Source organism: Eriocheir sinensis, chromosome 58 (genome assembly GCF_024679095.1).
Source record: "Eriocheir sinensis breed Jianghai 21 chromosome 58, ASM2467909v1, whole genome shotgun sequence".
Lineage (NCBI taxonomy): Eukaryota > Metazoa > Arthropoda > Malacostraca > Decapoda > Varunidae > Eriocheir > Eriocheir sinensis.
Window position 1 is genome coordinate 3,756,216 of NC_066566.1, and position 26,315 is coordinate 3,782,530.

The 26,315-nt window shown below is 41.3% G+C and overlaps 5 protein-coding genes across 5 annotated transcripts; 2 read left to right on the forward strand and 3 right to left on the reverse strand.

The window, feature by feature from the left end:
- Positions 1–458: 458 nt before the first annotated feature.
- LOC126985058 (transmembrane protein 256 homolog) lies at positions 459–3,676 on the forward strand. Its single transcript, XM_050839396.1, has 4 exons — positions 459–773; positions 2,082–2,226; positions 2,357–2,475; positions 2,692–3,676. The coding sequence occupies exons 1-4, from the start codon at positions 666–668 to the stop codon at positions 2,833–2,835; spliced, it is 516 nt and encodes a 171-aa protein (XP_050695353.1). The 5' UTR covers positions 459–665; the 3' UTR covers positions 2,836–3,676.
- LOC126985057 (alpha-ketoglutarate-dependent dioxygenase alkB homolog 4-like) lies at positions 3,546–9,407 on the reverse strand. The gene is made up of 4 exons (XM_050839395.1): positions 9,243–9,407; positions 7,960–8,060; positions 5,524–5,638; positions 3,546–5,207 (listed from the first exon to the last, which is right to left on the reverse strand). Exons 1-4 carry the CDS (start codon positions 9,348–9,350, stop codon positions 4,482–4,484), a joined length of 1,050 nt encoding a protein of 349 aa, XP_050695352.1. The 5' UTR covers positions 9,351–9,407; the 3' UTR covers positions 3,546–4,481.
- Positions 9,408–10,479: 1,072 nt separating this feature from the next.
- On the forward strand, positions 10,480–14,768 carry LOC126985059 (60S ribosomal protein L34-like). Its single transcript, XM_050839397.1, has 4 exons — positions 10,480–10,551; positions 10,706–10,773; positions 13,981–14,178; positions 14,658–14,768. Exons 2-4 carry the CDS (start codon positions 10,712–10,714, stop codon positions 14,740–14,742), a joined length of 345 nt encoding a protein of 114 aa, XP_050695354.1. The 5' UTR covers positions 10,480–10,551; positions 10,706–10,711; the 3' UTR covers positions 14,743–14,768.
- A 3,533-nt stretch (positions 14,769–18,301) lies between these two features.
- Positions 18,302–21,047, reverse strand: LOC126985060 (ATPase inhibitor mai-2, mitochondrial-like). The gene is made up of 3 exons (XM_050839398.1): positions 20,889–21,047; positions 20,557–20,695; positions 18,302–18,657 (listed from the first exon to the last, which is right to left on the reverse strand). The coding sequence occupies exons 1-3, from the start codon at positions 20,939–20,941 to the stop codon at positions 18,532–18,534; spliced, it is 318 nt and encodes a 105-aa protein (XP_050695355.1). The 5' UTR covers positions 20,942–21,047; the 3' UTR covers positions 18,302–18,531.
- Positions 21,048–22,423: 1,376 nt separating this feature from the next.
- LOC126985062 (biogenesis of lysosome-related organelles complex 1 subunit 2-like) lies at positions 22,424–25,746 on the reverse strand. The gene is made up of 3 exons (XM_050839402.1): positions 25,461–25,746; positions 24,501–24,807; positions 22,424–23,975 (listed from the first exon to the last, which is right to left on the reverse strand). Exons 2-3 carry the CDS (start codon positions 24,735–24,737, stop codon positions 23,706–23,708), a joined length of 507 nt encoding a protein of 168 aa, XP_050695359.1. The 5' UTR covers positions 24,738–24,807; positions 25,461–25,746; the 3' UTR covers positions 22,424–23,705.
- Positions 25,747–26,315: the final 569 nt, after the last annotated feature.

Consider the following 26,315-nt stretch of genomic DNA (forward strand, 5'->3'; position numbering starts at 1 on the left):
GCTGTAGGAATGGGTGGGTTGATGTGACGAATAAATCAGTAAAGCGTATATAGGCCTACTTAGAGAGGGCCTGGTAACGGGATAAGTGAGAGAATGGAGGAGAGGGCAGTATTGGTGTGTGCGTTTAAGTACTATTCTGCCTTTTCTCTGTTTGTCTAGGTGAAGAAAGTCCAGTGTATGAAAGTGAGAGGATGAATGAGGTTGCTCGAAAGTGTGGAGGGAAGAAATCCGAAGAAATGAAAGAGTATATGAAGGTTTGAAAGAGTATTACAGTTTGAGTCTTTTCTTCTTTCTCTTCTTATGTCCAGGTAAAGGAGGTCCAGGGAAAGTGTATAATCACCCGATCGGGATATAAAGAAAAAAAAAGAATGAAAGAAAAAGAAAAAAATAGACCAAAACAGTAAAAGGTCAACAGTGAGTGCCGTTACAAAGGCGAAACTTGGGCTCTGGGAGAAATCTCATGGCAACTGTGACATCAAGATCAAGATTTTTGGTGTCTCGTCATGTAACCTTGGCCGCGGTGCATGAAAAAACGCCTTCCCTTGCAGCCACCACAGTGTCACGCCCAGGACGGTGAGGCAGAGGGCTCCTGAGGGCGGCGAGCACCTGAACACCCGCAGACAGCACCTGAGAATCCCGTGCGAGGGTGAGGCAGCGGCGGGGTGATGGTGGGGGACGGGTACTCGTGGCTCTGGAACAACCCTGTGACCCGGGAGGTGGCCAGGTGCCCCAAGAAGCTCGGGGACCTGGTGTGGGGCGGCAACCACCACAGGGTAGGTCCCGGGGGTGGCTCCTTTCAAGTGTCGTGAGGGTGTTCGTTATTTCTCTAGTTTTGCACCCGTAGCATTCACTTCTTCTTTTGACCTGTAACGCTTTGTATCGCTTCTTAGGTCCTCCTCCTCTTATTCTTATTCGCTAAATCCTACGACTACACAAATATGAGGATTGAGGACAACTTTAGGTGCTAATATTACTGTTAGAATGTTAGCGGCCCTGTGGAGCGCTGCTATGGCGGTGGACCGGGGCCTGAAACCTCATCAACGGTAAACGGTAAATGGTAGCACTGCCGCGTTTGACACCTCCGAGGAATCTTGTCATACAGTTTATCTCTCGTACCCATCCTTCTAAATGACCATTGCCCAAGGAAATGGCTTTTGAACGGGTTTGAAGGGCGGGGAAGATCACCCTCCTCATGACATGTTAGGTCTGGTTAGATTATTACTGAGGGGGGATTGAGGGGAGGCAGAGCTATGGCTATGGCGGCGGACCGGGGCCTGAAACCTCATCAGTGGTAAACGGTAGAGTCCTCTCCCCACTAGGAGGCGATGTTAAGTTTGGTCAGATTTGTTCAGCTTCATTATTTATGATAAATACTTGTGGTATGTTTGGCAATGTGTCATTTTCAATATGGCAGTCAAATCATTGACTCAACTCCAGCGGCAGATGAATTTGCCATCCCCATGATCTTGTGAGGGTTCAAGTGCTTGTTTATAATCATCTGGATATTTTGAAAACAGTTTATTTTGGTGAGTTTTGTTGTTTGCTATTAATTTGTTATTTCTCTGTGGAAATCACTAGTTTTGGGGAGGGTGAGTGAAATTTAGAAAACTACTGATTTCTCCAAGGAATTGTTATTTAAAAAAATCCAGACTTACTATTGTGAGACAGGCAATGTTATAAATAGTTACTGGGTATTTATCTATTTTAGCACTCAGCATGCCCTGGAGATTGATACCATTTTTTTTATAAATATTATTGTACTATTCATCTTTCTTCAGGAAATGGCTAAATGTGTGTGTGTGGGGGGGGGGGGCATAGCTCATGTGCCTTTCGTTTTACTATACTTTTAAACTTTCATACCAAAATAACTACCTTATATAGAAACTACTCCCATATATCAGTATATTCTTGTAGGTCATAAGTCATTTTTTTAATGTAGCAGTAGTAGAAGTAGTAGCATTATCATTATAAGTATTATTAGTAACAGCAGTGATATCAGTAGTAGTAAAGGATGGATTATGTAAAGTTTAAATGTATACCACCATCATCCTCATCATCATTACATGGCCATAACTTTCCAGAGTGGCAGTCACAGTCACCAGGTGGTCAAGGAAGTGACTGAGAAGGTGAACATGCTGAACATCCCTTCCTACGCGCGCTGGTTCGTCCGTCTCGCAGGCATCTCAGGCGCCTCGGCTGTTGCTCTTGGAGCTTATGGTGCTCATGGTCTGTAGTGACAGTATAATCTTTTGGTGCAGTTGAATGTTATTTCAGTCTGTTCATTATGTGGGTAGAATGCTAAATAATTAAAATGTTAAGCTTGTTTCACTGCTTAAAGTTCAACTTGGGTCCACAGTTTTTTATCGCCGAGACTACCCAGAGGAGCTGAAGCAGGTGTACGAGACAGCCAATAGGTACCACTTCCTGCACACCTTGGCTCTGCTTGGTGTACCCTTGTGCAGGAGACCCAAGCTTGTGAGTAAATCTTATGATTTTGGGGCATAGCTACTGATCTCATATTATTCAGTATATGAAGGACATTAAGTGTGGTTTTACTTTATGAATGATTCTACTGTTAAGATGTTTTAAGTACAGTTTACAGTGTCCTTTTTTATGAAAAATTTGCAAACGTGTGTAAAGTTCTTACCATAGAAACCAATCTTCAACAAATATAAACTTCTTTGCTTCCAGGCTGGGTCACTGATAGTCACTGGTACAGTTATTTTTTGTGGCACATGTTACTTCTATGCACTGACTGGATCCAAGAATGTCAGGCAGTACACACCCTATGGAGGAATGCTGTTGATCGCGGGCTGGCTGTCCATGGTCCTGTAACTCTGTGACATGCATGGACAAGAAGCTGGAGCCACTTCACTTCACTCATAAGTATCAGATCATGGTGTAAATGTATATCAGATGGCATAAATATTTATCAGATGAGAATAATGAGTACCTATGAAGTTGTATGGTCCAATACACACAAGAAATGCAGAGAAAAAAAAAATTAAGTACTGGATGGTGCTTGGTCATTTGGATTCAGCCAATAAAGTATAATCAGTGTACATTTCTAGCAGTGTAGTTTCATTCCTTACTAGCTCTTGAAGGAAAGGAAATAAAACGTGTCAATGTTTTGGACCAACTCATCTCCTTTGGTCATGTAGTGAGAATTTACGTATAAAAATTAACCAAATATTGTAATGATATCGTGCAGTTCTCATGGATTATATGTAGTGAATTAAACTTTATAAGGCAGGAAATACTTGTGGCTGTGGCAATAAAGAAATTACATGTAAAGTCAACTTGAAGGCTCAGCATTGTTTCCCATTGAGCAATTTTCATTTTTTGCCAATTTTATTTTTCAGTAGTTATTTTTATACTTTGTTGGTCTTCCTAATTTCCTTTTCTTTAAAAAAAATAATATATGTGGTTACTATATATCAGTACCTCTGCAGGATTCTTATTATTTTAGGTTAACAGTAGTATAATTTTTCTCTAGTTTCTCCTGAATGAGGATTCACTAATTGATGCCTTCCAATTTCAATAACTTTTCTCATACCCTGTCTACTGTAAGTTTGCCTTTGAATGAAAAACAAAACAAAACATTTCCTGTAAATTTATGAACAGTTAGAGATGGCAGGACTAAAGATCAGGTTGTAATAAATTTGCATTTTTTATACATGGATATTTCATTGTCATTGCAAATCAAGTGGGGAAAAAGTTTAACTATATTTTTGTGGCAAGGTTGGTATGTACAGGTACTCTCACTGAATACCTCCTCCTGCATCAGGGATTATATAGCCCCAGCACCTGTTCTTCGTTGTACTTCTGTGCTTCACACTTCACACAGATAACCCACCTCTTTCCAGTTAAGGATGACACACGTATATAAATTTCTCCAGAATTTTAAAGGCTTCAAATTCATTTCAGTGTTACGTTTTGTGATTCCTCATTTTCATACTTTTTCCTACAGATATTCTTACCTTTGCATACTGCATTCACATACTACTATAAAACTTGTGTGCCCTGGCCAGCCATTTCTGCTTGGTGGATTGCATGGCACCTGCATCTTCACATATTATATTTGAAAGGTTTCAAGTTTCAACTCTTCAGTGTAGAAAATCATTAACCAATGTTTAAAATTTTATTGTATATACGCATATTCTATTAAATTGTATATATTGCTTAACCGTTATCATCACTGCTCCACTGTTTTAATGCACCAGATCTTGACCTGGTGCAGAATCCAGTTCCCAAAGCAAGATTTTAAGGAAACAAGTTAGAAGTGTTGACCTCCTATATTATGTCACACAGGGAAGTCTGCACCAAGAGTGTAGTGGGCAAGGGGCTCCTGCTTCCCAATGCCAATCAAAGGCCATAATAAAGTTTTCACACTTCTCTGGGCACAGACATAGTTGTGTGGTGCCATGATTCTTATTTCCAATTGTCTCAGGGCACTCCATGAAGGTACAGTATTACCTTTGTCACGCCTTAGCACCAACTTCCCGATCCAGTGAGTAGTGGCGGTGGTGGTCCCAGAACACCTTCCCAGCCTGCAGGATGGTCTCACCTATGTCTGCCTTGGGACCACAGGGGAGGTAGGTGGGCGTTAATTCTCTGTAAGTGATGCACACTCTCCGGGACGGAATGTCCTCCCTCAATATTCCATGTTCCCAATCGTAGCGAGGAGGTCCATACAACACGAGGAGGGAGCGCTGCGGCATGGGTATGCGCACAAGACTTGGCTCAACAAATCCTGTTGCCAGTGACGTGCTGGCGTGTTTATCTTGAGAATTTTCACTTTCCTGGTCATTATCTGTCTCTTCGTGAATTTTTTCAAATTCCCTTCTGATTTCCTCATCTCCTCTAACATTACCATTAACTCCCACGACTGAAGGATAGCTTTTTCGATCTATTAAATTGTACTTTGTTTCAGGACCACTAAATTTTCTTAAGGTGAGGGTGGAGTCAATTAGAAGACTAACTGTAGGTATCCTTTCACCCCAAATCCAGCAGTCATCAACGTGTGGATCAATGGATGCACCTCTCTCAGGAGAGTACTCGAGGGAACACTGCTCCACTGTCTGGAAACCCTGGAGAACATCAACCGAGTTGAAGCGCTCTTGTAGATATTTTGTGAAGGCTGGGTAGCCTGAGAAAGTGTCTGCTTTCACTCGCCTCTTCTTGAAGTTGCATTTTGGCCCATAGTTCTGCAGAGGATATAAATATGTCAAAAGAACACACTACCACAATGTGAACTAACACAAGAGGGGGGAGAAGAATGGGTTTCATTGACAGTCATGTTTCTAAAGTGCTGATGTTTTCTGAAGAAACCTAAACTGATGGTAGTCCAGCATGAGTCTGCAGCAGGGTATTCAGCTCGTGTTTATAATATGGAATTTTCCTCAAGGCAGTTTCTTATGGGAGATGGTAGTTAGGATCTTTCATAACCTTAATAGATTCATATTCTGAGTTGTATGGCGTTGAGATTACTTTATTTCCCCCAGAGATATTAATAGTTTTTACCTGCTTCCTTCTGCCACTCTGAGACAGATCCCAGGGTACTTCATCAATGGAGTTCATGAGGTCTCTTTCTTCTTCTTCAGATATGAAATCTTGTATGATTTTTACTCCTGGAAAGCTGAGAATATATTACACATTAATAGGAGATTCTTAGGGTCTATTTAGACAGTTGCCAAAGAATAGAAATAATCTTTCAGCTGTATCAAATATTTACTTAATTTTGCTTCCTTAAGTAACAAAAGCAGCTGATTTCTTTGACCTTTATATCTGGGCCAATCTTACTTATTCATATGTAATTACAAGATCAGTTAATAAAATAATATATTAAACAATAACAGAATCTTGTCTAGAGATTACAAAGTTTGTAAAGAGTTAAAAATACATCCATCAGCACTGTATTCGCTGGACTGTATAGGTGGCGTGCACAACTCATCAAGTTCAAGCTCAGGCCCTCCACCCCGACAGTAACCCAGCTGTGATGGTGAAGTTACTCTCGTGCACACCACCTATTAGTTAACTAATAGTTTCAAACCAAGGACAGCAGCCCCAGTCACGTAAGAAGACACACGAGATGACCAAAGAGGTTGGTTGCTCCAGATGATGGTGGACGGACAAGGGAGGACGAGGGGAGGGAAGGAAGGCTCTCCTTGAAGCAAAGAGGGAGAAGGATCAGGACTGCAGCAAAGTCCATGGAAGTCCTTCATCATTCGCCTACCAAGACATTCAAAAAAACGCTAAGCAAAAGCCAAAGTTGCAATCGGAGGGAAGAAGGTGATTGTCGCAGTCTGGACCTCGCACCATCATCTCCATCTATGAGCTCTCCTGTGTGCCCTTCTGGAGTTGGAGAAGATGAGAGAGCGCCCGGTCTCCACGGCCTCCCAACCCCTTCATCCATGGCTGTATCCTTCAGCAGCCCCCAGCAAACTTCACTTCAAGGAGCTAGTTGAGGGATCCCTGAGAAGAGAAGAGACGACTCCGACTGGGTGCTGAGGTTGTTGCACTTGTGACAGACACGACACGAGATCTGCAGGTCCCTCAAAAGACAAAAGGGAAACAGCGAGCCGAGTGGAGGGTGGGATACGATATGGACAAGCAAGCAGCGGGATCAAAGCTGGAATGACCATGGCTCACATCTTGTCCACCAAAGCTCCCAAACCCAGCCCAGCCATTCATTTACGGGCCGCTGCTTGGCTGCGGCAACAAGCTGTGGCAACTTCTGGGACCGGACGGACCAAGTTTCGCTTCAGAACAAGAGGAAAGCGGACACTAAGATGATATATCATCTCCTTCAGCATCCACGACAAACTGGTTAAATTTACGAATATACCTGATCCCTGCTCTCTGCTCGGGTGGGCGGACGACACTCAAGAGAGAAGAAGAAGGTTGCACTGCTCCCTCGACAGTCGCGCCGCCACCACCCAGCACATTAGTATCATGGATGTGATGATGCGGATGCAAAGAAGAAACTTTTGACCCAATCGCTGCCGCTGTCAGCCTGCAGACTCCTTGTTTATTTTGTGTTCTGTATTGATTTTTTTTTGTGTGTTAATTGTGATTTTCAAAATCTGGGGTCTTGGTTTTCTGTTCTGTTTTTGTTATTAAATTTTATTATTTTATTTATTATTTTATTGTGAGACCTTTTACTTTGTTTTGTTGGATGGATAGTGAAGTGTTGAAATTAAAATAATCACCCTACTTAAAATTGCTTTTTAATTTGCACAAATTTTAACAATTGTGTCCTAAGAACATTTTTATTGTTTTTTTTTTTTTTTTTAAAAAAATGGTTTTAAAAGTTTTAAAGAACTCAGTTTTTCTTTTTTTTTTAATTTTATTTAAATCAGGCTAAAAAAGCCAAAATTTTATTTTTTTTTTTTTTTTTTTTTTTATTAATATTTCCATTATATAGTTCAGTAATGTAAAACAGTACAACCCAACGACTATACATAACATTTTATGCACTCTAAAAAGCTTCATTTTAAGACAAAACCAGGAATGATTTTCAGTTCAGCGGCACAAAATGCTTAGGATAAGAATAAGATGCAGTCGTCCCTCAAATAGTACGGTTTCCAATAGTTCTGTTTCGGTTTTATACGGATTGTCATAGAAGATCTTTTAGGATTTTTAAATTTCCTGCTCGTTGGGAAATTTAAAAATCCTAAAAAATCTTCTTAGAAAATCCACATAAAACCAAAACCGAATTATTGGAACCTACAGCAAAAGACAGCAGAAGGGCAAAAAAAAAAGTAAACATTAAAAAAAAGCAAAAAACTCGCTGCTCTAAAAAAAAAATCAAAAAAGAGGCGAAAGATAGGTCAGTTTCGGGAGGAGAGGTGTCCTGATACCCTCCTCTTGAAAGAGTTCAAGTCGTAGGTACTATTTGAGGGACGACTGTACTTATTTTTGACAGGACGCTCACAAATCATACTTGTTGTAACTTACGGTATTCCCTCTCCCTGGTGGTTTGGGTGACACTTCCATTGTTTGGTGTCCCACCCCGGCCAAGCCAAGTCACATTCTGGGCAGTACACATAGGCACACTCCTGAAGCAGAAAGTAAGGTAAAGGTTGGGACAAAGAATAGACCTTTTCTTGATGTCTGAATACGTACAGGAATTCACACCTGCTTAGAGTTACTATAGTCAAGTGAATTTCATCCATCATGTAAGATAATTAGAAACTGAACTTCTCTTTGTCCATCCAATTCTATTTTCTTTTACAGAAGCAGCACTTTGAGGCTTTGGTAAATCTTAAGAATAGCGGCTCCTAGAGGGTGCACATTTACGGTGTGGTGTGGTGGTAATTACAACATTTCTTGCATGTACAATGGGGTTTTGACAAGCGGACAGGCGTATGTCACAAGGGGTGTATTTTTCCACGCTGGCCTCACGATTTCTTCTAAGGCGATGGGTGATGAAACTGCGAGCTCTGGAGTGAAGAAAGGGAAGGCCCTGCACGGAAAAATACACACCTTGTGGCAGCGAGTAGCGGGCTTTTTTTTTTATTATTGTTTTCTTTTTTTGTGTGCCCTTGAGCTGCCTCCTTTGTTGTAAAAAAAAAATATATATATAAAAATAAAAAAATAAATAAACACGACTGTCCGCTTGTCAAACCCCCGACGTACGTGCTAGAAATGTTGTAGTTACCACCACACCGTGCCCTAAATGCGCACCCACTAGGACCCGCTATTCTTAAGATTTACCGAGGCTTTTTGTCTGCCTTTGAGCTGCTTTCATTACTAAAAAGAATTCTAACAGTGGAAAGCAATTAAAGTATAGGAAAAAGTTAACACACTTGGAATTTATCAGAAACTGGGATAAATACATATGAAAAGCATGTCATGATCTGTCAATGAAGAGTATAAACTTCCAAAAGGGCACTGGGTGTAATTCTAGAGTTTTGTCCGCACTTCTAGCTCAACCACAAAGCAAGTGGAATCCTTTTCACGGTGTGCCCTCAAAATACAGCCATGATTTTCAGAGTGCCCCCTTCCCAAGCAAAGTCACAGGCCATGATAATAGATATAATACTAGAAATTATGAAAGGTATTAGTGTTAGCCAATACTCGGCCCTCGCAACCAAAATTGTCTAGGGGGCCATTGAGACTGCTAATAGATGATAGTATAGATAAAATAGCCATGCTGATACAAATATTAGGATGTTATGGAAATAGAAACGTTGCAAATGATAGACCATGATAAAATAGAAATCCTCAAAAGTATATACCTTCTCCCTCGGTGTGACCCAGCAGGCCGTCTCCTGGCCCACCATATCCTTCTCGCACACCAGGCATGTCCTCTGGCCCTTACAGCCACAAGGTCTAGGCTGAAACATTGTACAGACGCTGGCAGGCAAGATTCCCGCAAGACTTCAGCGGCCCCGTTCAGGCGAGGGAAGGGAAGGGAAGAATGCCAGATTATCGTACTCAAAGCATAGTATTTACCGGTTTCTGACTTGTAACTAATCCGAAGAAAGATCAGGAATTAACTATTGTAACGATAACTATGAATGAATCTCGTTATTGGGGCAGGAGATAGTTTTTTGGGTCAGAAATCGGTAAAAATAAGGGGCTGAGTACGACAATATGGTAACGTTGAGGTGAGCAGCGAGCATCGTTGCCAGATTGTCGTATTCACCACTTTGTATTCATCATTTTTAACCCACAGACTCTCGCACCTACACAAATAACGATGGAAAATTAAAGTCATCGTTAAAGCTCTTATTTATTAATGCTTCTTTGTTTTTTGCTACAGTTATCTCGGTCAGAAACTATGAAAATGCAATGCGATGAATACGATAATTTGACAACCCTGGCAGCGAGGAATGTAAACAAGGCAGGCGGATTGTCGCGAACCCTCCATATGCAAACCTTAATTTATTGATTGATTGATTGAAGTTTATAGTTGCAAAGAGAATTATATCAAGGGAGATGAGACGTCATGCCATCCCAACCCCCAGACAAGACATTATAATAACATGTATAAAGTTCATCAATGAGCCTTATTGCCTTTTGCTACTGTCCATAATAAACAGGCCTATATATAGTGAATCGGTTGTTAAGGATAGCAATTATGGATATATGTTGATTATCAGCGCATAAATAGTATATCAAGAGAGTATTCAAGTTATTATTACGATTATAATCATTTGGTTCTGTGTCGCCCGTTACGGTTGGCATGCCTGTCTCCTCCTGAGTCAACGCAGGTTTTACAAGGAATAGGTCGTTAAGGATAGCAATCATGGATATATATAGATGATAAGTAAAGTAAATTAAATATAGAGAGATCATTTAAGTCAAAATGTCTAATATCATGACTTTTGGGAACTCCTATATTTTATCACTTTCAGCGTTTCCATCACCATAACTTCCTATTATTTATAACACCGTGACTTTATTTTATCTATACTATCACCTATTAGCACAACTATCTATTATTTCTAGCACAAAATCTATTACCATGGGCTTTGTTGACATCCTCGGTAGGGTTGGCACACCTGACCCTCCCTTCCCTCAAGCCAGCGCCAGCTCCCGTAGGTGCGTGTGATGGCTCCCTTTATTTATCCCTCAATATCCCCGCCATCCTTCCCTCCTCCTCCATGGCGCGGGTCTCCTTCAAGAGCCGCCGCCATGGACTCCCTAGGGCGGCGCGGCAGTGGGCGGTGAAGTAATATTATCCATGTTATTTCAGGTCAAAATGGTGAGGCTCACGTACCGACGGCGGCTGTCCTACAACACCGCCAGCAACAGGAGGAAGATGTAAGTGTGATGGCGAGGCTTTACTTTATTAATTAGTAAGGTAATGGTGGTAGTAAGGCTACTTTTATTTAAGTGATATATTATAAGTAAGGAATAGGGAGGTAGGAGGGTATGTAGTCTGGGAGGTCATGTGTTAGCCCAGCTCTCGTTTATTTTTTATTTTCTATACTTGTTGTTTATATATTTAGGTAATGGTAATAGTAATGTTGTTTATATATTTAGGTAATGGTAATAGTAATGCTAGTTTTATTTTGCTCAAGTGCTATTTTATTAAAGATATTGGGAAGTAGTGTATAGAGTCTGGCAGGTCATGCGTTTTCCCAGCTCTCGTTTATATTTATTTTTTATACTTATTGTTTATATATTTAGGTAATGGTAATAGTAATGCTAGTTTTATTTCACCCGAGTGCTATTTTATTAAAGATATTGGGAAGTAGGAAAGCGTATAGAGTCTGGCAGGTCATGTGTTAGCCCAGCTCTCGTTTATTGTTTTTTTATACTTATTGTTTATATATTTAGGTAATGGTAATAGTAATGCTAGTTTTATTTCACCCGAGTGCTATTTTATTAAAGATATTGGGAAGTAGGAAAGTGTATAGAGTGGCAGATCATGCGTTTTCCCAGCCCTCATTTATTTATTTTTATACTTATTGTTTATATATTTAGTAAGGTAATGGTAATAGTAATGCTACTTTTATTTTGCCCGAGTGCCATTTTATTAGTAAGATATTGGGAAGTAGAAAAGTGTATAGAGTGGCAGATCATGTGTTTTCCCAGCCCTCGTTTATTTAACTATACTTATTGTTTATTATTTAGTGAGGTATTGGTTTTAACAAGGGCATTTTTTAATTTTTTTATTTCTCATAAGAGGAATATGTAACCCGAGAACGGCAACAGGCCTCAATTGAGGCTTGCCCAGGAGAGACAACAATCCTCAATGGACCATATTGGCTATACAGGCAGCGCCACATGTGGCCACTCAACTCCAAGCTGTCCTTTCCATAGAGTTCAAATTATAGACTAGGGTGCGTTTGAGGCTGTCTCAGGGATACACAGCCATGATGCTGCCATCGCCCCAAGCCGATGATTGTACACACTTCACTCCTACCCGATTTCAGTTTTTCTCCATGTCAAATAGTCGAGTCAGGAAATTGGATAGGAGTAAAGTGTGTGCAGTCGTTAGCTTGGAGCGGTGGTGGCACCAAGGCCTTGTATCCTGGAGGCAGCCTCAGACGCGCACTAGTACATAACTTGAGTTCTATGGAAAGTACTGCTTTGACAGTTTACTGAATGGTCACATGTGGCGCTGCCTGTATAGCCAATACAGTCCATTGAGCGCGATTTTTAACGCATACAGAAACCTCGCCAGTATGGTCTAGATGGCTGAAAATAGGACAGGATCATGTAATATATGGCAACACTATCCCCACGTCATTCATTTCGCCCACGTCACTCGTTTTGCTCTGTCTTGTAGCACGTAGTATTTATAAATAATTGATAAACTAAAAAAAATAAGACATAGATGAGGTGTATATTAGTTACAAATACGTGTACATGCAACATGTCATTTATGCTCACGTCCCTTGTCTTGCCTCGTTGCGCATAGTCCCCTCTCGCACGTCCCAGGGGTTGCCAGCGCTCAGCTAAATCTAATTTATTAACCACTGCCACAGCCATACAAATAGGTTTAGAATGTTTTGGTTTTCACAGTACTTTGTGCTCCAATATTCCAAAGGTGCTGAGGTACTGTTTTTCCAATTCTGAGAGACTCGATTTTTTGGTCAACCAGTCGCCTGACAATGGTTCTCTCCAACCCTGGGATCACTTTTCTCGTGTTAAAAGAAACAGGAAAGTAGTAAAGTGTAGAAAGTATGGGTACCGTACACAACTCATGAAGTTTATAGTGAATTTTATAGCTTACTTCAAAATTCTAGCGGAAAAAGGCACTGGGAAAAAAACGTCACCTGCCCTTTAGGGGTTAAAATAATGGGGGTGTTAGAGTGGTTAGGTTAGATTAGGTTACAATTGCTAGGTATTATAAATTTTATTATTATTAACCTCAGGCTAGATTAGTGTTAGAGAGCCACAGATTTTGGCTGACTAGGTCTAGTGTGGTTGGTGTGCTGACTGCCCAAACTCCGGTTTTTACCCCGATCTTATAGTGGTCAGGCTCATCCTATAATTTATGCCAACCGTGAATGTTTCTAACACTCGACTGGCGCTATATTCCACGTGTGTGTCTGTGTATGTGTGAGACGTGTGTTTGTATGTGTGTGGTTGATATTATTATGGCTGTAGATAAAATTTAGCTCCTGCTTCTCCCATTGATTGTCAGATTCTATTGCCATCCTCAACCTCTCCATTCCCTACAAGCAATGAACTTCATATCAAAATCACTTTCATACATAGACAGCACATACATAATTTTCACTCACTCCTCATAGTCTTTATTCATCACCACCATATCATCTGTCTATAAAAGAATGCTCAGCACCTCATTACCAAACTTTTTATTTGCTGTCTTGTCTTCTTCATCCTCTGTGTCTAAAATGGGCAAAATAATACTTCTTGTCATCCATCCTTGCTTTTCCAAGTAGCTCATTCACCACATCGATAATATCCATGTTTCTCCTGTCTTTTCTGAGTCCATTCTGTTCTTCACCCATCACTTTCGGTATTTCATTTATGTCCTAGCCTCAGATTCAGTAATCCACTGAAAGTACTTTAGCTTTGCATAGAGTAAGCAGCTCTGACAATATTTAATGTTTGACCACATTGGTTATGATACTGTAAGTCATAAGAGAAGGCAGGGCAGACTAAGAAGCCAATGAAAAGATTAAATTTAAATATTTGGGGGGTTGGATGGAGTACATTAACAGCAGACAGAGGGTAGAATAACAAAAGGTAGTAAATAACAATGTAAACTCTCCATTGTTAGATAGAAATTCTCATGATTGAGGAAACATATGCCATTGCTACTGTTCTTTTCCTATTCTCACAATGAGGCCTGTTTATATCAACCTACCAAGGTCACCCCTTTAACGTCCCTAACTACATGATACGTTAGGTTGAGAGACTTTCCCCAAAAGTTTTTTGGTCCTGGGAAGATAAGATAATCTTTATTGTTGGTATCACAAAACCATAACCATTACTTTGCTAATTGGCCTATTATATTTCGTTGTTATTTCAATGTGAATTTTTTCTCAGTGTAAAGACTCCTGGAGGCCGTCTGGTGTACCACTACAAGAAGAAGCCCGGCAAGGCCCCAGCATGTGGCAACTGCAAGAGACGTCTCCCGGGTATCGTGGTAGCTCGTCCCCACAAGCTGCACCGACTGTCTAAGCGAGTTAAGAGAGTCACTCGGGCGTATGGCGGCAACCTCTGCCACAAGTGTGTCCGTGAACGGTAAGTGGCTGCCTGGCCATGGCTGTACTAACACCTCGTCACTGCCGTAATAACATTTGCCATTTAAGATATTTAGGACTAAAGGATTAAGGTTTTCCATTGATCAGAATTGTCCTCACCCTTTTGACTACATATTTTCTTTTAACTTTAGACCCTAGAAATTGTACAGAACTTAAAAACAAACATGCAAACTGTATTTAACTACTTGTGTGTGTGATCAATATTTGTTAGTTTAATGGAGGATTATGAAGAACCTCAGATACACTGGATCAGGGTTTATAAAGTATATGTAGTGTTAGTACTACAGTTACAATTGGCATAGAATTCATTAACATATTGATGGACAAATTGATTTCTGAAAATGAATTATCATATATAAGCATCTTTCAAGTTTCTCGAACAATTCATGGCATATACTTTGCTGCCAACACTACAGTACAACACAATAGCACTAATATCAACTTCCTCTCCTTCGGCAGAGTTGTGAGGGCTTTCTTGATCGAGGAACAGAAGATTGTCGTCAAGGTTCTCAAGGCCCAGAAAGCAGCATCAAAGGCAAAATAGAGGTTTAATAAAAAAAATACAAGCTACCCACAGTAATTTCATATCCTCTGCAACAGCCTTGTCTATGTATCACCTGTGAGGTATGTGTGAAAATAGGTGTTTTTCCATAAGTAATACGGGTTCTAAAAGCGCACCTCTCTATGACTGTGGGGGCTTAGTACTTGCTGGAACCATTAGTACATGAAGTAGGAAGTAGATTGCAGTAGTTACCACAAATCAGTAAAATTGGATTGACTTTGCTGCAGACAATAGAATGAAATTTGTTTTGGAGAATTTGAGTTGCATAGAGGAAAAGTAATACTGTAGAACTATATACTGGTGCAACAGTCAACACCTCAATGGTTATGGAGTATCCGAGGGACAAATTAAATTGAGCTCTGATAAAATTAGTATTCTACGTACACATTGGTCCCTAAACTTGGCCTTTAGGAATAGTTATAAATGATGTTACAGGAGGACGAGGCACTTAGCTCCTAAAGTTATTAAGTGCCACCGTGGCCAAAACTGAGTTGGGCATACCAATGTGTCCCAATCCTCCATAAATCTGCTACAGCAAAGGGGCACGTGGAAATGTTCAGGTGGTTGAAATTCCTATTATATATTTAGTAGCTTTCATCTTTGTTGCTGGGTGAGGAAAGAGTGACATGTTCTGTAAGCAGGAAGTTGATGAGTGCCATTACAAGTGTTTCTAACCCGAGAAAAGCGATCCCAGGGTTGGAGAGCCATTGTCAGGCGACTGGTTGACCAAGAAATTGAGTCTCAGAATTGGAAAAACTACCTCGGTGCCTTTGGAATATTGAAGTGCATAGGACTTTGAAAACCAAGACGTTCTGAACTTATTTGTATGGCTGTGGCAGCGGTCAATGAATGGGATTTAGACGAGTGCTGGCAACCCCTGAGACATGCGAGGGGGGACTATGCGCGACGAGGGACGTGAGCGTAAATGACACTTACCTCATACACATTTGTAACTACGTACTAATACACACCTCATCTATGTCTAAATTTTTGCAAAAAATATAGGTGAGCAATGCTTTCTTTGCTATATCTTCATACAAAATTATTTAAATGAAATGTAGAACTCCCTGCAGTCCATTTAAAGAAACAAATGAGGTATTGTATATCCATCACATTCACACCAAGGAACTGGATGGCACAGTGCTGCCCCTCACATTGAGTTTGAGAAGTCCCCAAGTTGACTGTCCATCTTTCCAAATCATCCCAAAGACCTCCAGTTGGTAGCAAACTCAAGATTGAAAGACTATGTACTGTAGTCATCATATGCTAAATTGGCCTAGGAGCCTATCCGTCACCCTCACTCCAAGGTGACATTGACTCCTAACTCCAACCAGTCAGCTTCCACGGGTATGGAAAAGGAGGCAAGGCTGGGTCAGCGTTGTGTAATTTATTTATTTATTTATTTTTTTTTTTTTTTTACGTCGTGGCCTATTGCGCCAGTAGGCTTTTTCCCGGTGGATCCTGAATTCCTGATGGTCGGTCCAAGGCTTCTTCCTGATGGTTGGCCCAGCCCGTTCTGGCACAGGCGAGTGTTTATAGTGGTGCCATCTTGAATTGGCTCATGCTGCCCTCCCGGAGCTCATCTTTAATCCTAGAATCTACAGTCCGGGTTGATAGGTGGTCTTCTGGACAGCATGTGGGTAGTTTTAAGCCACTCGGCAGCGGCTGAAAAATCCCAGCTATACTTAATATCTTTTTGTTTAGTACTGACATTCCAATGTGCCCTAACACAGGAGGGTAAGCTTTTTTATGCTTGGTCCACATCACCAGTCGGCTTTTTCAATGGAGCATGGTGGTCAGCCCCAGCTTGTTGGTGGCACAGACAAGTATTCAATAGTGGTGCCATTCCTGTTTAGCTCATGCTGCCCCTTAAATTCCACTTGATCCTCTTGAAAGTTTCACTAGTCTTGAGTTGACAGGTGTTCATATGGACATCATGTGGGTTGTCTTCAGCAATGGTTGAAAAGTATCAGCTTGTCATGACAGGAGGGACTTGAAAGCAAGTCTAATCTTGATCACCCACCCCTGCACTCTGACCACTGAGCCACATGGTCATGAAAATCTGATTATTCCCAAAATTCTCTCACAAAAGACCTTAGTTTCTGAACAAGATGCACCTATGTATCTGCATGGCTTGAAGTTCATTCAAACTAGTGATAACACTGGCCAACAACAAATTTATCGTTTGTTTTTTTTTTTTTTTTTTTTTTTTTTTAGCTGATTTAGGACAATTTTGATGTGCTGCATCACCACATGATATTTTATAAGTTTTATTTTTTTTACACATACGGGTATTTTCTATTTATATGAGGCAAAATTCTTTCTTATTTCTTTATATAAATTAATTCTGAAGAGTTTACATGCACCAATTTTTGACTAATTGGTATTTTTTGTATTTTGTTGGGACAACAGTCTGGGTTCACCAAGTACCTGTGCTTTTTGTGCATGTGGGATAGTAGGGACACAGCTCAGCATTACACAAAGAAGGACTGGCCTGTACAGGAGGAATTGGTGCCTTGCAGAGCAAGGAACATCATTAACAACCCTCTGGTGGAAAGAGACAGGATACTCTTCCCACCGCTGCACATCAAGCACAGCTTGATCAAACAGTTCACCGAAGCTCTGGACAAGGATGATGGCTGCTTCACTTGTGCCACGCTTTTCCAGGATTGACCATAGAGAAGTTGAAAACTGGCATCTTTGATGGTCCTCAACTCCGTCAGCTCATCAGAGATCCAGAGTTTGAAAACTCAATGAACGAAGTGGAACTAGAAGCATAGAAGGGATTTGTTTTTGTCATGAAAAACTTTATTGGCAACAATAAGTCCAGGAACTACGCAAAACTTGTCACCAATATACTGGCTGCTTTCAGAAACCTCGGATGCAAAAATGCATTACTTATTCTCACATATGGATTGGTTTCCTGAGAATCTGGAATCAATGAGCGACAAGCAGGGGAAGAGATTCCATCAGGACATGAAAGAGATGGAGACCAGGTATCAGGGATGCTGGGATGCAGTCATGATGGCTGATTACTGTTGGACTCTGAAGAGAGACATCCCTAATGCTGAGCATTCTAGGAGTTCGAAGAAACGGAAGTTCATGCCCTGAATTTTGAACAATGATGACCTAATATCCAATTTACATGTACTTACCTCTATCAATGTCTACTATTCAATGTACACTTACCAATTTTTGTAACATTTATTAAATGAATTGTTAGAAAACAAATTTTGTAAGTCTTCTTTATATTATTGATGTTGATCACTCCTTGGGTGTATACTTTATATATAGATTTTTCCTCCATCTGTTGCAGTGGCAGCATGACAACATACCCCAATCAAATCAACTTCTGTCTCATTTTCATAGTGTATATACATAATATTATCTTTGTGTGTGTATATATGTTTGCTCAGGAGTATGATTCACTGGTAATGTGCACTTTGCATTTCTCAAATGTAGCTGACTCCATTATACCACCTCTAGAGTGATAAAGTTTAAAATCCTCTTTACTAATTGTTGAGAAGGATTTAAAAATAAATTTCACAACTCAAGTTTATTTGCAACTGCGTATCAAAGTAAGTCACATGCCTCCCTCTTTAGGGTAGGATATATACAGATCACATTGGAATTTGATATCTTAAATTAAGTAACGTCTAGTCAGCACCGAATGCCCATAATTCTTGCCGCAGCCAGGAACTTGGATGCAATATAAAAGAGTGCCATGAAGGCCAGGCATCGGCATCAGCCGGTATAATGACATTTGATGGCTTAGTCAAGGTCACCAAGACGCTCCTTGTGCCTCTTGAGGGCCTCTTCATGGGCCTTGATCTGCTTCTTGTGGAATTCCACTTCCTGCTTTAGGCCTTTCCTCATCTTCTCAAGTTGTTCTCGTTCCTGGAGAGAAGATTGATTTATTACTTCTAATACTCTCTCCTCGTTATTAGATACCCCTCAAGAATTATGAAATGCAGGATTGTAATAAAATGTGGCAAAATTGACAAATAAAGTACATTGACACATTATAATGCATAAAAAGGAGAGGTTAAGATTCGTTTTAGGTCCGTGCCAGTATCTCATAATTTACTTTATGAAACATGAGTAGCTCTTCATATATCTTTTCTACAAACCTTCAACAGTCATGGAAATGCTTTGAAAATCCAATTCAAGGACTTTTTTTTTACTCTTGAAAATAGGGAATAATGTTTACGCAAGCGCGTCGCCTCCTCTGGTGATGGCAGCGGTGACGCTGCAGCCGGTGTTGCGAGAAATACCTCCTTGCTGAAATAAGTCACATATACATGTGGGGGGGGGGGCACAGCCCCCCCGTTAGTAGGTCGTGAAGTTCGGTTGGAGTAGTTTAACCCGTAAAATACCGGGTGACAGGATCTTTAGCAGTGCACCACAAATGCGCTTCTGTCAAAATGCTTACACTGGTACTTCATTTTGTGTGGTAAAATTCATCACATACTGAAAATTCTTATCATGCACAAATACACACAACATATACAGACAGTCTAACAGCAGAACATCGTCTCTGAGAAGCGAAAATATTTTACCAGTATATGCATAATAAGTATATTGATGATAAAAATGTTTCCATTCAATTTTGTAACATGATTTAGCCGGATCACTGATCAGATCGTACGGGTTAAATATGCTCCCCAACCCTAAACCCTGTGCGAGCTATTTTACAGCTGCGGCGGCTGCAGCATCACCACGGCCGCCGCCAGAGGAGGCGACGTGCTTGCGTAAACATTATTCCCTATTTTCAAGAGTAAAAAAAAAAGTCCTTGAATTGGATTTTCAAAGCATTTCCATGACTGTTGAAGTTTTGTAGAAAAGATATATGAAGAGATAGTGATGTTTCATAAAGTAGATTATGAGATACTGGCACGGACCTAAAACGAATCTTTACCAAAGGAGATCCAAGTGTGCACTGGGATACAGGATGTGTGATATGGACAAGCAAAGCAAAATTAAATGGATGGGTCACCCCCCAAAATTAGATCACTTGCATTAACTACTGGTAAATAATTATTTATTAGGTACAACATTTTCATGACGAGGAGGTAGAGCTCACACAAGATTGATATTTGAAAACCTTAAAAGATTGCTACTGTGGCTACAGTGCCACTACTCTAATTAGAAAAAAAGTTTTGCTTCAGAAAAAAATATAGAAGGTAATATGATATATTCAGCCATCTGGCTGTGTCAACTGTCAAGACTTGAGAATAATAACTAACAGCCTAGCTAAATTGTCTAAATTTTTCACCACAAAAAAAAAAAAAAAAAAAAAAACTCTGCCATACTGCTGTCATGGGGTGACACTTCTGACAGGCTACTGTCAACAGTGGCTCCAGCCTCACACATCCCTGGCATGCTGGCTACTCACTCCAATCCAAGGTCACAGTATTATAATAAAAGTATTGGTGCCAATACAGAAGGATGATGAGCTCTGCTCCAGTTATGTAGCCACATTAGCCAGTTTTTATTGCGTTAATTTACTGTTATTCAACAACCAGTGGTTCTCTCTTCCAGTCTTGCTGCCTTCCACCACACAACCTTGGCCTATGCAGACAGCCCTTCAAGCCTGGGCCACTGCTATCTTGACCCTTTCTCCAGGTCATGTAACCCAGCCCATGTTAGAATAGTTGTTAAAACCTCAGAAACTAATTTTTGATGGAAACCGTTATCTATGATATTGAGCACGCCATAGGCTGTAAGAAACACGGGAGTGAGGTGGGTGAAATTCTGTATATCACCTCAACCTCCACCCTCGGCCGCGCCCCTCACCCGCTTCCTGAAGTACTGCTCCTCCTGGGCCGCCTCCCTCTTGCCGAAGGCGCCGCCAGCGTCCCGGATGGTGCCGCCGGAGCCGCCGCCCTGGCCGGCCCCCGAGCCCGGGTCACCCTTCGTCATGGTCCTCACACACCTGCGGGGCGGGGCGAGGCAGGGATGGTTAGCACACACACACACACAACAAAGGAAACCCAACAAGCCGGCTGATAGCGCCACACCCCACACCCTCTCCCTCCCCGCCAGTAACACTCCTACACACTCCAGCACAGAGACGCACACGGATTCCCTAGTGGCGTCCAGTGGTGTTTAGGGCTGTCATGACTTACAGTGCCAAGGGAGAACGGAGGCGCAGTACGGTGGTGGGTTTGAGAGCAGCCATGTTGTTCTTGGGTTCACGGTCACGGACTCACACAGCTGATGCTTGCCGGGGAAGGAGGAGGAGGGAGGGGGAGGGGCAAGGAGGGAGGTGACGCATTGCTTGGGCTTGGGCTTGGTCGAGAGGTTTTCCCTATATAGGCCTAGCTAGAGTCCCTACAATAGCCTACTGTGATTATAGCTTTTGTCAGCTTTTCCCTCATTTACTTGGACCTCTTATACCACCAGGAATGAAAAAAAAAAAAAATACCTATCACCTGCAACAATAATTAAACTATCAATTAATCAATCAACTTTACCCCCCATCCCCCCCCAACACCTTTTAGAGCAATCTCATTATCAATCAATCATTCCCTCATTTTCACAACTTTGCCCAAATTCACCCATGCAGGCCATTTCTTTAGAGCTTTGTTTTATCACACTGAAGCATCAAATTATTATATTCATCCCTACATGTCAAACCTAACGGCCATAGAGGTAGTCATTTGGAGGTCACACTAAAGCAATCGTTATATGCGTGTCTTAATTGCCACCCTATATATGGATTTAGGCGTACGGGCTTTCCTGTGGACGTTGCAAGCTTCTATATATGATGAAACACAAGATCGAGAAACTCATACACCCCCGAACCCCGAGATAGATGGAAAATAAGCTTTGTCGTGGATGGGAATCGAATTAACCGTGACCAGTGCTCTTAATTCCCATTCTGCCTACTTATCAGCCATTTGGGTCGCTGTCTGCATAGCTGCTTCAGGCTGTCACGACATTAGGCTACGATTTTCATTATGAGGGGGTCGAGGGGTAATTTTAAAGGGCCATATGAAAAATTTCGGCGCTCAAGCATACTCATTTAACAAGGCTTTCGCAGTTGTTGGCCCTTCCGTGGACAGTTTTCACCCTGGTGGTAGTTTGGCATGAACGTGAAAAAAAAATGATAACGCACTTATCTTTTATTTTTTTGTCTAAGAATATCGACTAGGGGTTGTGCTCTCCAACCTCTATATCATATGTAGAGGTTGAGGAGGCATATATTGTAATCGTGGCCAGAGATGAATATTAGAATCAACTGTTTCAACTTTTAAGTAGCCGTGATGAAGTGATATGGACCCATTCGCCGCACGCGTGATGGACGACGCGGGTTTCGAATCCTCACACTACCACTTTCGGATTTTTCGTCGCCGAGTAGTGGCTTAAAACTACATGAAACCCTGAACCACACCGGACTCGAGACTCGAGGAAGCCGTCCAAAAGCCGAAGCAGGCAGTTCAGCGGGGCATATTGCAATATGCAAGATAGCGCCACTATAACACTCGCCTGCGCCCAGAACGGGCTGGCCCGCGGGGCCCCACCTGGAAGAAAGCCTGAGCCCGACCATCAGCCCCCAGGCCTGAGAAACCTTGGGCCGACAGGCGGCCCCCCGGAAAGAAGACCTACGGCGCAATAAAAAAAAAAGTGTTGGTTAAATAATAAAGGCAAGGCAACAGAATGATAGTGATATTATTTTATTGTTCTCATGATAAAAGATCCATGAGTAATCCTTTAGCTGACCTGTCACATACAAGTGACCTGTGAAACTCAAATTTGTTCCCAGTGGCACCTCCAGGACTATTTTGATATTAATAGGAGAGGCTTAGGGGAAGCTTCCTTGGTGCAAAAAGCTGAGGTTGAACCAAGAGAAAGGAACAATAAGTTATTTCACAATTGATGGGAGGGGGCTGAGAGGATTTTTTGGGAGGCTTACCCCCCCCCCACCCCCCTTCATGCCCTCGGTGCTGTCACAGCCTGCTTTCTTACTTGGTTTGTCAGTCCATCCTGTCGCCAAGCTCTCTAGCCTCCAAATACCTAGTCTTTGAAGTTACACTTGAGTGACCAAATGGTGAGGGTGTAAACAACCTAATTAAGATGACAAAACCAAGTCACTAGAGACTATAATTACAATATTATCAAACTTTAAAGAGGAAAACTGCGATGACAATATTTCTATAGCAAGGGTGATTTTTAAATTGCTTTTTTATTTTTGAGGGAAAACATCAGGCACCCCACAAATTATGAGAAATCTCACTTAGTACGATAGCTTCCCCTAAACCCATGTCTAAATATAATATGTTTATAGCACTGCCAGTTACCACTGCAGAAAGGAGGGAGGATAACAGACTGCTGAGTGTTGGGATAATGGAGGAATGATTGCTTCATCCTAAAACCCAGCTGTCTACATGTTATGTGATAAAATAAAAAAGGAAGAGTGCAAAAAAGAATAATACTCATATTTCAGATCATGCCTGTTCCCAGAGGCTGATTTAAACATTGTGAATTACAGACATTATTGTACCTCTAGCTTCAAATACATCTCATTATATTAGACTTTGGATAAACTTTCCACATGAGTGTGCATTTACTGAATGCACATATAATGAGAAACTGGTGTATATGCTATGGATTTGATCTTGAAACTTCCTGGTCACATGTTCAGATGATTGGGTCTTGTTGTGATAAGACAAGAATAGGGAAAGGATCCTCTTTGGAGCACAACCAATACACTCACTTGGGTCTATATTTCATAAACACATATCGTTGAGGCATATGGGTCCCATGCATTCACTTCTATGCATCACTTCATTCTCATAGACATCACACTTAATCTAGGTATGCCTTAAGACTAGTCAAAGAAATTAAAAATGGAGGTAAATTGTCATAAAGCATCACAGAGTAAATAAATTAGATAGAATTATATTAATCTCCGACATGATTATACACTATAATTAGTTTTTTTACTTTTTCTCCAGGGATTTAAACTTTGTTTCTAATCTTTTAGAATAAGCATCTAGTTTATATGCTGCGGCTTCCAACTTGGTTACACTGTCTTCAATTTGGTCAATCTGGTCAAGGTACGGCTGCAGCGCCAGGTACTTCTCATTTAGGTCCTTCAGCGCACGACTCACACTGCCTCCGATCTGCCGCATGTCGGCATACTTGGTGATGGTCGCACGGTTCATTTGCTCCAGCAGTGTGTAGTCCTCCAGCACAGCTGACAGCTCCCCCTGAAAATGTACATATTATTACTAAGGACTAACTGACAGTTTGGTTTAAACATGATGATTTGCAAGTCATTGCTTGCAAACAATAAAATTACTGTGGTACATATATAAATAATTTATTTGTGTTCTACTGCCTGAAAATGAAGTATATATAGTTTGAGAAAAATATATTATAACACAAACCATTTTTTCTTGCAGAGATTGCAAGGTTGGGATTATCAAAGTAAAACTTCACTATACAATAATGAATTAATTGAAAGATAATCTGATAATCACTGATGTGCTGAGGTAGCTCCCATGTTTCCATGAGGAATTAAAATCAAAGGTCTTGTACTTCCTAACAATCTGGAAATCTGAGAATGACTGTTGTATTATGCCAAATGCAAAACTGGATAAATGGTGAGACAGACCATTTACTTATATGCAATGTCAAGCTTGTGTATTTATGTGACAAAGTCAAACATTGAAATCAGAGTCATGTTGTTTTATGTCATTTTGTTTGCCTCATAATCAAACTTCTAAACAGACCTGAAGGTAATTTGAAGTGTGGGAGAACATGAGGGAAGCGAGGTGACTCAGGTTGGGGTCATGTGGGTCAAGAGCCTCAAAGCTGCTGGTGCTGGTGGACAGTGTCGGGCCATGTTTGGGGGAGTCAAAACTGCTGAGTCTTTCTTCGTCATCCAAAAGGTTCCTGGGCAGGGCATCTGGAGGCTGGGTGTGAGCAGAGGGAGCCCCAGCCTCAGGTTCCTTACGGCTGGTGTCCATTGTTCTAGACTTGTAGTGGTTTGGCAACCCAAGAAAGGCTGAGCCTGATGTTGCTAATGGTTTCAAAGCTCTGCAAGGTAATGATAAATTTAATGAGGGAGAAGCATGTGGTGGGGATGTAAGGAGGTGAGAATAGGGTGCATAAACTGAATGCAATGCTTTAAGAAAACTTTAAAACTATCTTGATGGATATGGATTACAACTACTAAAAATACAAATAAGTATCAAATATGAGATGTGAATACAACAATTATATATCAATCAGATTTAAATGTAATTCAGAGTAATTCTGGACAAAAATAATGCTAAAAGGACAGCTATATGAACTACTTACTGACAAATGCCAAAACTCAGCATTAGACTTTATAACATTATAACCTTACAAAGTTTTTCATTTTTTTTTTAGTGTGTGTGTGTGAGAGAGAGAGAGAGAGAGAGAGAGAGAGAGAGAGAGAGAGACCCTAACCTCCTGTTAAGATTTTTTTGATCTTTCGTGGAGTTAGCACATCATTTGTCTCCGCTACATATCCCTACAACCCTCACTGCCCCATACACAGCAAAGCCTTCCTGTTACAGCTGCCTTTCGTCAGCCACAGTGGAGTTAAAGGGCACCGACCATTACCACCACAGCCGCCGCCCCTCGACTCTACAGGAATAACGGCCATAAGATTGCCTTTTCGGTGCATTTTATGACTCATTTAACTTTGGTCTGCCTACACTCACCCCCAGCTGGTGGCGTTGAGGGTCCCCAAGGCCTGAGTCGAGAGTCAGCCCCACACCCTGGCAGGACAGTCAAGGGTTCTCAGTCCTCGGTATTGTTTACTGTTTACATCCCCTCACAGAAAACTGGACCACGGCAAACGTTCAAAGGGAGGGACTCAACGTTTTAGCGAGGCCCACCCAGCTGTTCATCCTTCCATACGGGCTGGGGGATGAATGAGTACCTGGGGAAATCTGGGGAAGGTAAACTGCGGTAACCTGGATATCACACTGGCTCTGTGTCTCGGGGTGATAGGTTCCTAAAACCACAGGGTCAAGGGTCAATGGTATGGAGATGAGCACCGAGGCCACGCGCAGCTGTATTCCAAAAATTTTACCTTATGACACCCTTCCAATTTGTTTGAGGGAAAGCTAACCCTAGGCCTACTATCCATGGCTCGATACCTGACTTTATATGTAGAAATTAAGTGCAGCGCCGGGCTGTTTTTCTTTATCCATATATTTTCTCCAGATACGCTTGAGAGAGAGAGAGAGAGAGAGAGAGAGAGAGAGAGAGAGATGGTAATTAAAGTGCATAATATAGGCCAAAGAGGTAAGTTGGCATACATTTAAGCAACACTATCAATCAATCAATCATTTACGAGATGCAGCGCGCGTGACCTCGATCGATACACATTTCCGGCTTTAATATAGTTACTGCAGTCGACGAAATTCATGACTCATGGTTACATTATTATATCCTCAGCAACTCACCGAACTCTTTTACACACAATGACCGAATAATTGCCATGTAGGAATTGTTAGATTGAAATAAGTTAAGAGACAAAGGGCCTATACATATCCAACTTTAAGCACCAC